General features: G+C 38.9%; 1 protein-coding gene across 1 annotated transcript in view; it reads left to right on the top strand.

Annotated features, from left to right (window-relative positions):
- The first annotated feature begins 7,251 nt into the window (after positions 1–7,251).
- The window catches only part of LOC121510993 (rab11 family-interacting protein 2), a 32,227-nt gene continuing 27,049 nt past the window's right edge, over positions 7,252–12,429 (top strand). Inside the window, exons 1-2 of the mRNA XM_041789449.1 lie at positions 7,252–7,404; positions 9,799–10,370. Of these exons, the coding sequence (XP_041645383.1) occupies positions 10,018–10,370 (353 nt within the window). The 5' untranslated portion in view covers positions 7,252–7,404; positions 9,799–10,017. The remainder of the gene's footprint in view (positions 7,405–9,798; positions 10,371–12,429) is intronic.

Below are 12,429 nucleotides of genomic sequence, written 5' to 3' on the forward strand. Positions count from 1 at the left end.
GCTTAAGCTACATTAGCTATGTAGCTACATTAGCTACATAGCTGTGTTATCTACATAGCTTACACAGCTAGACTGTCTTGGAATAGTTTGAATTCCATGCAGGACAGAAGCAACTTGTGTTTTCTTCAAATTCACTCCTCTTAAATGGTGATGCAATCCAGTAAAACCACTTTAGGGCACAATAAGAGTACAGGAGGAGATGGATGCTACAGGCTACTACCATGCATGATGGTTCAAGAGGAACGAAGAAGATAATAGATAGAAATTTAGGTAGAATTTTATTTTAGATATGTAAAACAGACTGCAAAGTGGTCATACAAAGAAAGAAAATAATGCACATGGACAAAAAATAAATGAATAAATAAAAACAGTGCAATGCAAAAGTCACATGTGACAGTTTGATTTACATATCCAAAAAGGAGTGGGAGGAAGTAAACACTTATTTAATCCCACCCTTTTTCCAAAATTCACTAATTTGCTATTTTCAAAATTATAAATTCATCACAGATTTTATTTCCATTATCAAATATATATTTATATGAATTTATGCTGTTTCAAGAGGAAACAAAAAACTAAGCCTGCAAAGCCTGTGGACTGGCCAGATTCTGTGTCTGTCATTGAGCAGACACACAATCGTTCATCTTGAAAAGTTCCAATCTAAACAATTGTGCCAGGTCTGAGAAAGAATTTGACCAATCAGCGCCATTTGTGCAGAACACAGCGCTGCCAACAGGTGGGGTTAAGTTGTACTGAAAGCTGACAGTGATGGCTGATGCCTGTAGAGATTAGCTATAGAGATTAGCTATAGTACAGCAGCAGTTTTATGGAGCATGGACCCATTACTTCATTGAAAGAGGACCAAAGAACCATACTGAAAGCTTTCCTTGGCAGGGAAGATGCTTCTGCTCTTCTTTCGACTGGCCTCAGTATGAGTTTTATTCACCAGCAATCTCCACTGTTCATAAACTATGACAGCGTATTACTGCTGAGCTTGCGCTGTGTATCGTGGTTGCACATGCATTCATCAAATCATTTTTGTGACTGGTTTGAAAAGTCCTGCTTTCCCAAACACTTTATATAAACAGTTTCTCAGATGGATGTGAAATAAATCTCATGCAATGGATATATGAAGTGGTCAGTGTCAGTCCACCACTGGAGAGGAGTGTTTATAATAGCTTTGACTTGAATTTTTAAGGTCACATATTATGCAAAATACAGTTTCTCAGGCTTTTCTAGCAAACATGTGTGCCCCTGGCCTGTACAATACCCCCCAGAATTAGAATAATCCATTCCCTCCTCCCATCTCTTTCTCCACCTTTCAGAAAATGTGTGCTGAAACTAGCTTTTCTCAGATGTTCCCCTTCTGATGTCATGTGGGGAGTTAGCCCCGCCCCCAGGTTTGGTTGGTCCTCCCCGCTTGGAAGAAAGTTCTGCCCTTCTTCCCTGATCCTCTTCTCTGCTGTCAGCTGAGAGGAGGATCAGGAGAGCCACATCCATTAAGCCACATCCATCTCTAATGGGGGTGGAGTCAGGGGCGGGGTCAGACAGCTCATTAACATTTAAAGCCACAGACACAGAAACAGCTTGTTCTGAGCAGGGCTGAAACAGAAGGGTTTTTAGACATGCAGAAATCCAATACTGGAGAGTTTTTTCATCAACAAACTTCACAGGCGTGTTTTGGGGACCTCTGAGACCGGTATAAACTTGTCTTAAAGGGTAAAATATGTGACCTTTAATTATGCAGAAAAGTCCCTGGAGAGGACCCCTGGCCCCAACAACAAGGTCTAAGCCCATAAAATCACCCAAAATGTCTTGATATCTCACAAATCACAGACAGGTGGAATTATATTGAGGTATTTCAATAGAGAATTGCTGAGGTGGCGAGTTTGATTTACACTGATTTTCCAAGAGATGATGAACTGTTCCTGCTGGGTAATTCAGATTTTGGTATTTTCTATAGTGCCCTAGCTTTGTTACCTAAAAAGAGGTGAAAATCAAATCATAAATTTCTGTTCATTATTGTGATTACTTTGGAGTAAATGAGGAGGAGGCTAAAATTGCTCCTGGGGCCTCCAAACTAATAACACCATCACTAAGTTTTAGGTATTCCTACTTTTGGTTGTTCCATGACAGAATAAATAGAATCTTTCTGTAAACAGATAACGTGGAGCTCAGTGACAGAGAGCTGCTGACCTTTAAATTGTTTGTGCTGATTTTCTATATTTGGGGGTTACACAGTGGAATTTGAGGGATTTAGGGAGTCAGCAGGGTGACGTCATCCCAGACGTTTTTTTTTTCTGTCATACTACAGCCTCACATCTGCACCTATATATCAAAGCCATGAGCAAAAACATTCCTAGGCAAAGCAGGTGATTTGTGTTCCTTTCTCCTTTTTTATTAAAACTCATCTATGATCTAACTGTGCACTTTCCTAAAAGCCATACCTTTTAAATCAGTCATCTGTCCAGGACATAGATCTGAACCACATTAAGACCTGTTCTGACATCACAACTGTTTCCCCCTCTCCCTTTTTTTCCTCATGGCCTTTCATATATTTTCTCTTGTCCTTAACAGATGGATAACCTTGCTGCAAGAGATTTTTTAAAGTGTTTAATAAATGTAATGCACCCTATATCTAGTGTTGAAGAAAGGGGCCTCAACCAGAACCATGTGCACAAGGTGAATGGCAGCGGTCAGGGGCCACAGCTAATATTGTTCCACATATGGATCAGACCAGGCAGGCAGGTCCCCTTCAGTGTCAGACACGTAATGACCTTCAGCGTTCTGTACAGACAGCAAGCTGGGTCCAAAATGGGACTTCTCTATGATTTATAGCATATTTTTCACAATTTAAATTTAAATATATTTACCAAAAGCAGACAGTAATAAAAGTAAACGGGTGAAGTGGAATGCAGGGCCTTACAGGTTGGTGTTGGTTCCAAGTGATGGAAGTATAGTAAACTAAGGGTATAAGGGTCACTCTTCATGCCTCTGGTGTTTTTATGCCTCACTGCATGTGTTTTCAAGGTTGTCCGTCTATACTGGCCATTATGTCAAGAAAGCTTTGAAAGACAAACTTTAAACCATAGGTCTCAAACTCGCGGTCTGCGGGCCAATTGCGGCCTGCGGGAAGATATTTTGTGCCCCGGCTGTGATCAGGATGACAAAGGTTTTCCCTGCGTAATAGACTGTCAGCCACAAACGCAGACATCGTATCTCGCTTTGGTGAGTGACTCCCAACTGATTTAATCCCTCATTATAATAATCTGTGATGCCAAAGTAATATTAACTAATATAAACTAATTTTATACAACTTAATTTTATGTCAAGAATTAAAATTGTGGTCTTGATCACTTACATTTAAACAGGACATCATTTATAAATCCCGTGGCGTATTTAACTACAGGTCTTGTCAAATGGTAAAATTCCTCTCATACTGATAAAAGCAATCTAAGCCGTTTGGGCCCGGTTGGAAAGTGACAGGACCAATCAGCAACGAGGGGCAGTACTTTCAGGTGCAGCAGAGTTGTTCTAAAGTAGCTAATTAACCCTTTAGTGTGCAAACATGCAGCACTCATTAAATGGTACCTGCATCTAATACTGGAACATTTCTCTTTATAAACATTACAGCAGCTGTTGGTCATATTGATATCACTAAAAAATTGTCCGGCCCACGGGACGTCTCGTAGGAGCAAATCTGGCCCCCGACCCTAAAGGAGTTTGAGACCCCTGCTTTTAACTTTGCACAACCGCCCACTCTGACTCAAGCATGGACAGATGAGATTCTAGAAACCAGAGGTCAAAAGTTACCGCCACTGGGCCTCATGTGCAAACTTGCTAGTGAATGCAATATCTCAAAATGCTTTCCAAGATTTTCTTCTCTTTGTACAAATTTCCACTTTGACTCACGGCTGAACTGATTAAATTTCAGACATCAAATGTCGGCGGTCAGGGTTTGGCCTAACATTACTATAACTGTTATGCATTCCTATTATTATAAGTTGTCTGCATGCCCCTGTTAGTAATGCTTCTATTTCTATATATATCCTAGTGCTAAGTGAATGTAGGGAGCACAGCAGGAAGTCACTGATGTGGGTTTACCAAAGTTTGTTGAAAGGGACAATAAAGCATGAGATTAATCGTGATAGAAAAATGAGTTCACTGATTTTGGACCTTGATCAGCTGCAATTAACTCGATTCGTCCTGACAAGCCTAATCTCTGCCTGATGACATCTAATAAAGAGCTCTTAGAAAACACAACAAAACAAACCAACAGCATTTACCTGAGAATGTTAGATTGTTTCTGCCAAGTTCCCAAATATATAATTCAAGAAAAAAAATTGAGCCACATACAAATGTTTCCAGGGGAAACTGAAACTATTTACTTCTGAAAAAGGTAACTAATTACAGATTACTAGAATTGAGAAACTGACTCATTACATGACTCGCCATATTTGAAAAGTAATCTGATTACTCACAAGATTACTCTGTAAAGTGTTACCTCCAACACTGCTCTTGAGTAAATTATCTGTTCTTTCTGCCTTTCTTAAATGAGGGGAGAATTTTCAGCATCCTGAAAAGAAATAAAATAGATTTAAAAAGATAAAGTCATAAGAATTTAGTGTCTTGCCTGTAGCAATGCTGTAATAATTTTCTGCCCTCTGTCCTCACTGGCAGAGAAGATTTGGCACATTTTTCATGGGTGCAACCCACATACTCAGCTCTGCTGCTCATCCCACAAATGCATGATCCTTACAAATGTGGCATCATTCAAAGGGTAATAAACAGGCTTTCCAACGGTATAAGATTTATTACCAAGAAGCATTGTTACAACAATGAAATAATGTACCAAACACAAATTTCCTCACTATTTGTTTTATTTTAATTTAAAGTTTACTTTGAGTACCGAGTATTGTTGCTACTGTGGAGCTGTAGGGTGAAATCTGATATTTTCTAATTAATTCCTATTAAATTAGTTAAATTTACCTCTTTAAAAGTGTCTTTATTGGTCCACTCTACATCCAGTTAATCTACTCTTTAAAAGTGTTAGATATTTTACAATATGACAGAGTTGCAGTAACTCGCTGTGGGCCTCCTCTGGCAAGAGTGATGCAGAGAGTCAACTTCACAGCAAGGTTATGCATAGTAATGAAGAATATGTGCATCCATTAAGAACACAAAGAGTGAAGGGCGAGGACTCTAACTCAGTGGATAACTTCACTAATGGTGCAAAAGTGTCTCACATCAAAAAAACATCAATCTAGACATGACAGAAGGAATCCCTGCATACATCACTGCCCCAGTGGCATTATGGGAAGCTCAGGCCACACATCCCCCAGATTTGACATGGCAGTGGGCGGAGCTTAGATGAGTTGATTCTTTACAGAGCTGAACTAACACTGGTGGATCAACACTGAAGTTAAAGTACTGCTTTTAAAATGCATTTAAAAAAAGTACAAGTACCCCCTAAAAACTACTCAGTCACAGTAATATGAGTAAATGTTATTAGTTACTTTCCATCCCTGCTTTTAAGCATGATATAGGGAACATATGTTTGAAATAGTAATGTTATTACTATGCTTTGTTCAAAATAATAACTGGGAAATAAAAATATATTTACAAAAATCCAGCTGAGTATTGCCTCTGTTATTTTTAGGGATGCTGAGATAAAATTTAATTACAGCTAGGCTGCAGGGTCTAAAATCATCTGTCTTAGGATAACAAAGCTGCTTTACAATGTTTAAATTTCTCAAGATCACTGTAAACCAAACCTATGTATAATCATGGGAAACTGAGTAAGATTAAAAATATGTATGGCCTCAATGGTCTTCTGTGATGATGTACTTTTCTGACGTATTTGTTTGTCTCTTTGTTAAACTTGTCTGCATCTAAGGTCAAAACTGAAACATTTTTCTCTAAATACATTCGAGGGCTTGAAAATTTTCAGACATTAGTCACCCAAATTTTGAGTCACAAAGTCTCACTAGGGAGATGGTGGTGGGTCCTGAGGCTTATCCAGTTGAGAACCACTGTCATAGGTGGTTTTACCATAAGGCACAGGTAGGAAATTACCTGGAGCCTCAGGCTTCAAGGGGTTATAGTCAAGGTGTGTGTTGTATACTTCGAGGATATCTAACAACCTATAAATGAATAACACCAGACTCTGGAGGACCGTTATTTCTCGTTTCAACAAACTACAGAGAGAGATGTGACGTAAGCACGTACACACATTAGGGTACCGTGACGGTATACAAACTTAAGTTGCTCATACATAACAGTGTGCATCGCATATGAGGTACACATCTTAAATGACTTTCCATGATTAAGATGTGAATTTTGAATTCAAATAGAACGCCAAAAGTGATTAAAATGACATCAAAATAGGAATAAAAATAGCAACATCCTTGCTTTGAATCAACAATTAACAATTAGCAATTACTCAAAACTGGTAATGTTTCCATGGCAATAGCAAAATATGGCAAAATATAAGAGTTTTGTCAACATATTTGAGGTAATGCACGTAGGCTTTATATACACACATGCATACATATACATGTACATATGAAATGCTATCTGAGAGTGACTATTTCGAACAGCCTAATATTTTACTAAGCCTCAGAGCTTCATTCAGAGATGTACTCCAGATAAGGGCAATAATCTCAGGTTGATGGATTGCCCGGGCTGAGCCTAAGGCCGATGCTGTGTACATACTGCTGGTTGTGGCAGAATGATAAAGCCAACATGGGCAGGTGTGTTTGGTTAAGATGCTCTCGTCAAGTGGGGTGACAAGCATGTCTGCGCTCATTCAAGTGAACCCCTTATCTGCACCTCCTTGTCCCACTCATGAACAAAAGCACTCTCTGTGTTTGTATGGTTTTCCTCTCTAAAGTAATCCCCCTTGCCCCCCTCTGTCACCCTCATGCACACTAGATGTACATATCTAACAGAGGTGAGTCTGCTTGATGTTTTTTAATCCCTTCATCAGCGTCTTGCTTGTAACAAATATAGGCCTTCCCGTGGTTTATTATTTTTATTAAAATAAATCACTTCTCGCTTTCTTTTTATTATTTTTATTGTTGATCTCGTGCATATTTATCAAAATTACATTTATTTTGTTGGTTATATTTGAAAACATTTTGTAGGCGCGTGCCTCTGAGCGTCAGCGCCTGCATGACCCCTTCATGTTTGCAGCAGGCAGGATGAAGAGGAAGTGACGTCACGTAAGGAATTAAAGCTCGCTGTTGGCTGGCCGACAGCAGGGAATAGCTATGGATAGCAACAATAGCAGCTACTAGAACTAGCTGGCATCTGCCATTCAAACAATCCCGGTAGTGAGTCTGGGAGCCTGTGTGTGATGTGCTGAAGAGCTGAATGTCCTCTCCTGCTGGTGAAGATGACACGGAGGTAAGCAGCAGCTCTCTCACTCATGCTTTGTGCACTTGGTAGCCTAGCCGCCTATTGCTAACGTTGTCCCTGATGCCCAAGCGAGTGTATAAACAGCAGAAATTCTGCCAAAAAACATCGAAAATATTTCCTCATCATGTGTGAAGCTGCCTGAGTTCACGTGTAGACAGTCATAATAAAATAACGATCCTCTCTGGAGTGACAAACCTTTGGAAAGATTCTCATTTCAAGGAAATATCACCGACAAAATAGAAGTCCCATCCCTGTATCTGTACCCTGATTAACCAGACTTTTGTTTTCTAATTGCCTGTTGAAGCCAATCCCTTCCTAATATGAACAACCGTGAGAAAGACTGAAAAGGTGAGTCAGCCTGTGGTCTGATGTCTCATATGAGACAGAAGGAGCTCTACTGGACATTTGACTTTTAATGTGCTTTTAGATGAGATTATCAAAGTAAGTCTGTATACTCCATGACACATGGCTCCTTTTTACAGACTTACCTACAAAACTACTTCATTTATCTGTCTACAACAGAGGTGGAAAGTATTCAGTTTTATTTACTCAAGTTTCTGTAACTGAGTAGTTTTTCATGCGTACCTTTATTAGTTTTTAAAATCAGTAAGTTTACTTTAACTTAAATATATTATGGGGGCAATATTGTTCATGTTAAAAATCATCAAGTGTCGAGGTGAGTAAAAAATTAAGCACTGAAAGCCAAAATCAAGAGGTCCAAACCAAGGTTATAATAGTTTTAATAGTTTTTATTTTTATTTCGTTTCCAGTTTCTGTCTTCAATTTCAGTTTAGGCCTAGTTTTTATTAGCTTTGACTGCTGGTTTGTTAGTTTAGTTTAAATTTTATTTTCCAGAAATACTTCGTTTTAGTTAAGTTTTTATTAGTCTTAGTGTTAGTTTTAGTTTTTTACGGATAGATGTCGGGCCTGAGCGAGTTTTATACATTTTTAAAAGCATATTAAAACAGGCTACTCTTCACTTATCATTTTATTTACTCAATGATGATGTTTGCATACAACTCCAGTCATAAAACTACCACTCTGTGAAGTCTTAACCAATCAGATCAGGTCATTTTACTCCCCAGACTTGGGTGTCGGTGCCAGGCAGAACAGTTGTGTCAAAGACTCAAACTAAGGATATTTTGTCTCCATTTTTATTTTATGTTAGTTAGTTTTGTAAGCGCAATATACAGTTTTAGTTATTATGCGTTTTTTTTGGTAAAGCTTAGTTTTTATTTAGTTTCAGTCAACTAAAATGATTTTTGAATTTTAATTTTAGTTATTTAGTTAGTTTTAGTTAACTTTAACATTCTTAGTCCAAACTTTCCAAGAGTACCTCGATGTACACACAAGACGAAAAGAATGTGAGTTTTCGGGTTAATAGTCACAGAGATAACATTACATTAATTTTAATGAATCTTTTTATGATCAAAATTCAAGTATCACTGAGCACAGACATAAAATGCGACGGGAGATTGGCTGGCTGGCTGGCCGGGTGTTGCTGCCATGTTGCCAGAGGCGGGCCTGCTAAGTCATTCGATACACGAAACAAGGATTGTGCAAGTTTTTGGAGTAAAAATGAATCATTTTTAATAAATGATCCATGATAAAATAATAACTGACAGTGAAACATAAAAGCAGAATTCGCTTTCTTGTATTTTCTCAGTTAAATGAAAAGAGCCAGCCAATCTCCCATCACATCATATGTCTGTGCAGCATCATACTTGAGTTTTGATCATAAATCGATTAATTCAAATTTATGTTATCGCTGTGCTTGTTAGTCTGAAAAGTGTTTTTCGTCTTCTTGTATTTCCTTGTGTGGCGGACTTGCCTCTATTAATATGGCGGTGACACATGGAGAAAACAACGAAGAAGACGTTCAGGTCAAGTGACTTCCAGTATTAGAAGATGAGATATGGTGGCACTTGTCCAACTTCCGGTATGAAATGGAGGTCCTCGGCTGCATCCAGGTCCCTCTCAAACCTTCTGCCAACAGCATGAAACGGATCAGTAGCACATTGATTCCACATTTCATCCTGTTACAGCTGTTGCATTTTACATTAGCAGAAAGCACACCTTATGATAAACAACCTGGGGGAGAGTCATAGTCTCTTGTTCTTCATGTACATTAAGTGAACAAGCTTCTTTGGTATCAAAAGTAGCTTCTCAGTGCTTTTTGAAAAATGTGATCTACTTTTAACTGTTTACTATTACTTTATTAGGTTAATAGAGTATTACTTTTACTTTAGTTTAACCAAAGTAACTGTACTTTTACTTGAGCATGACAGTCTTGTCTATTTTTACAAAGTGTGCCTGGACGATGACCTTTATACAGTTCTGGGAAAAGTCATAAACGCTGTTCTGTCTCTTTCCTTGTTTCAGATGACTCACCAGTGGCTTGGACATCAGTGATCTAATGGAAGATGAGGCCAGCTGAGCTTGTCAGACTTGCCATTGCTTATCATTGTCACCATAGGAGCATTAACCATACTAGCATTGAGAACAAATTGCAGTTTGATTTGCACATAACACCTTAAAAGCAGACTACATAATTTATTATCTAGTTTGTTTTGAATGGCTGCCAGATAACTATTGCTGACAATGTCGCTGGGTGAGCAGTCACAAAAGTGGTTTCCAACCCATGTCCAAGCCACTGTACTTCAAGCAACAGGTTTACAGCCCAAGGGCAAAAATGGCACCAATGACGCCTACACTATCATCCAGCTGGGCAAAGAAAAGTACTCGACTTCAGTGGCAGAGAAGACGCTTACTCCTGTCTGGAGAGAAGAAGCCTCCTTTGAATTACCTGGATTACTTTTGGAGGGCAACCCAGAAGTGTATGAGCTCTGCCTGATCGTAATGCACCGGTCCTTGGTTGGGATGGACAAGTTCCTGGGTCAGACGTCCATCAACCTGAATGAAATCTTCGATAACAAGGAGAGAAAGAAAACAGAGTAAGTATCATAGCAATTACAAGACGTTTCAGTCTTTGTTGCCCTTGAAAGTTCAGAGTGCTCAAACCGGAGGAAATCAAGACTAAACAGAACAATGACGGTTCAGCTGATTCGCAGACTCAAGGGAATTTTTAATCAAAATAGTAAAAAAATATAAATGTTGGCATAATGCAAGCTGTAAAGATAAAGTTTAAAAGTTGGATTTTTTTTTCCTTTAGAAAGCCTCTGTGTTTGGGACTATTTTGCAACAAATAGGCAAGTATTCTCCTGCTTCATGGCATTGTTACTCCCCACCCCCAACCCCACCAGCTGTTCGGGTCTCTGAACCTAGTGGGGTCAAATTCTGCTTACTGGAGCCTATAATGGGTTTTTTTTAATATTCACTGTTTTACTGAAAATTTACATTACAGGTGTTCTAAGATAAAAAAATATCAGTGGTTGGTGTAAAATGACAAACAATAATTATATACAGTGCTTAACAAATTTATTAGACCACCACCCAAAGTAAGGTTTATGCCACAGCTGCCCTAAATTAACAGCATTGGTAAAAACTGGTAAAACCAAAATCATTTTTTATGTTTCTGCAATGGTTAATACACCAATATGTAGAAGCTCTTTAACCAACATGATATATTTAATGCTAAAATAGAATTATTATTGTTATCCATGAATTTTCAAATTTACTGATTTACAAAAAAACTGAAAAAATAGTAAAGCGCATTAATATTTCTTGATTAATATGTCAAATTATAGTTATTCACTCGCATTCCTGACCAGAAAAATGAGTTTTAGTGGTTGAATGTTATGCTTGATTCATTTCTGACTTCTCAGAGAAGCCCAGGGAGCCGGCTCAAATTTGGGTGAATTCAGTTTGAAATTCCTCATTCCTGTTCAAAATGGTAAAACGTGGAGAGCTCACTGAAAATGAAAGAGTCTGCATTAAAGCAGTTCATGATGCTGGATGGTCTCTGAGACAAATATGACAGGTGGTCTAATAAATGTATTAAGCGCTGTTTATCAGTAGAATACTCAATATCAAATAATGCATTCTACAGCTGACACAGTACATGATGGGCGGGCCTATAGTCTTAGTTATGACAGCTCAGTTTCCACTTCAACGGATGGCACGTTGTGTGTTTTCATTAAAAAAGGACACAAAAGCCAAAAACCTGCGTCTAAGACAAATTTCCACTCAGCCCTTCTGGTCGTGGCAGTTTTTCTAATTCATTCTCAGAAAGTTAAAGAAGACATAAAACATAAAACACATAAAAGACATAAAAACACTGGGGTTCAGAAATGCAAGGAGCTCTGAATGGTGAGTAACGCAGACTGCAGGTGTATGAGCCGCTATCCTCTGATTCAGACAAGTCCTGAAGTAATGTTGCTACGACAGCTCACTGGTGATAGCAGTAGTTTTTCAGATTTGTGGGCATGGGCTATCAGTTTACACACTTGCCTGGTCATGGGGATCTCCTGCTTACCAGTTTCCATTAAAGTTTCTCTCTTGAGTCCATGAAAGGCTCATATCTGCTTCCTGCATGACAATCAGTCAGCGTGTTTTAATGGAACGGTCACTGCCCACATGCTCATGCACGGCTGACACACTTAACCTGACACACCAGATGGATGTGTGAAACACATCCATCTGGTAAACCTCCCATAGTCATTGTTTTGGAGAGGGCAGAGCCTTTGAAAAAAAATCTCAGAAGGTGATTGGATGAATTTTCAGTCTGTTACATCTTCTGAGGAGTAAACTCCATAGAGAACTGCATAACGTGAACTATGGCGACTGTAGACATGCCAGTACATGACTTTTGTCATTTATGAAAAAGAAAACAACTCACTGCTGTTCTTTGTTCTTCTTTTATTGAAGAAATGTCATGAAGTTCTGCTAAAACTGGCACTTTAGTAGCATCCACGCTAATCTCTTCCACCATAATTGCACTGGCATTTTGCTGCTGCTTGCTCACGTCACGACACCGCCGCACCTGAAAGTACTGCCCCTTGACGCTGAGTGGTCCTCTCACTTTCTAACCGGGCCCAAACAGTTCAAATGGGA

Source organism: Cheilinus undulatus, linkage group 6 (assembly GCF_018320785.1).
Source record: "Cheilinus undulatus linkage group 6, ASM1832078v1, whole genome shotgun sequence".
NCBI classification, from domain to species: Eukaryota; Metazoa; Chordata; class Actinopteri; order Labriformes; family Labridae; genus Cheilinus; species Cheilinus undulatus.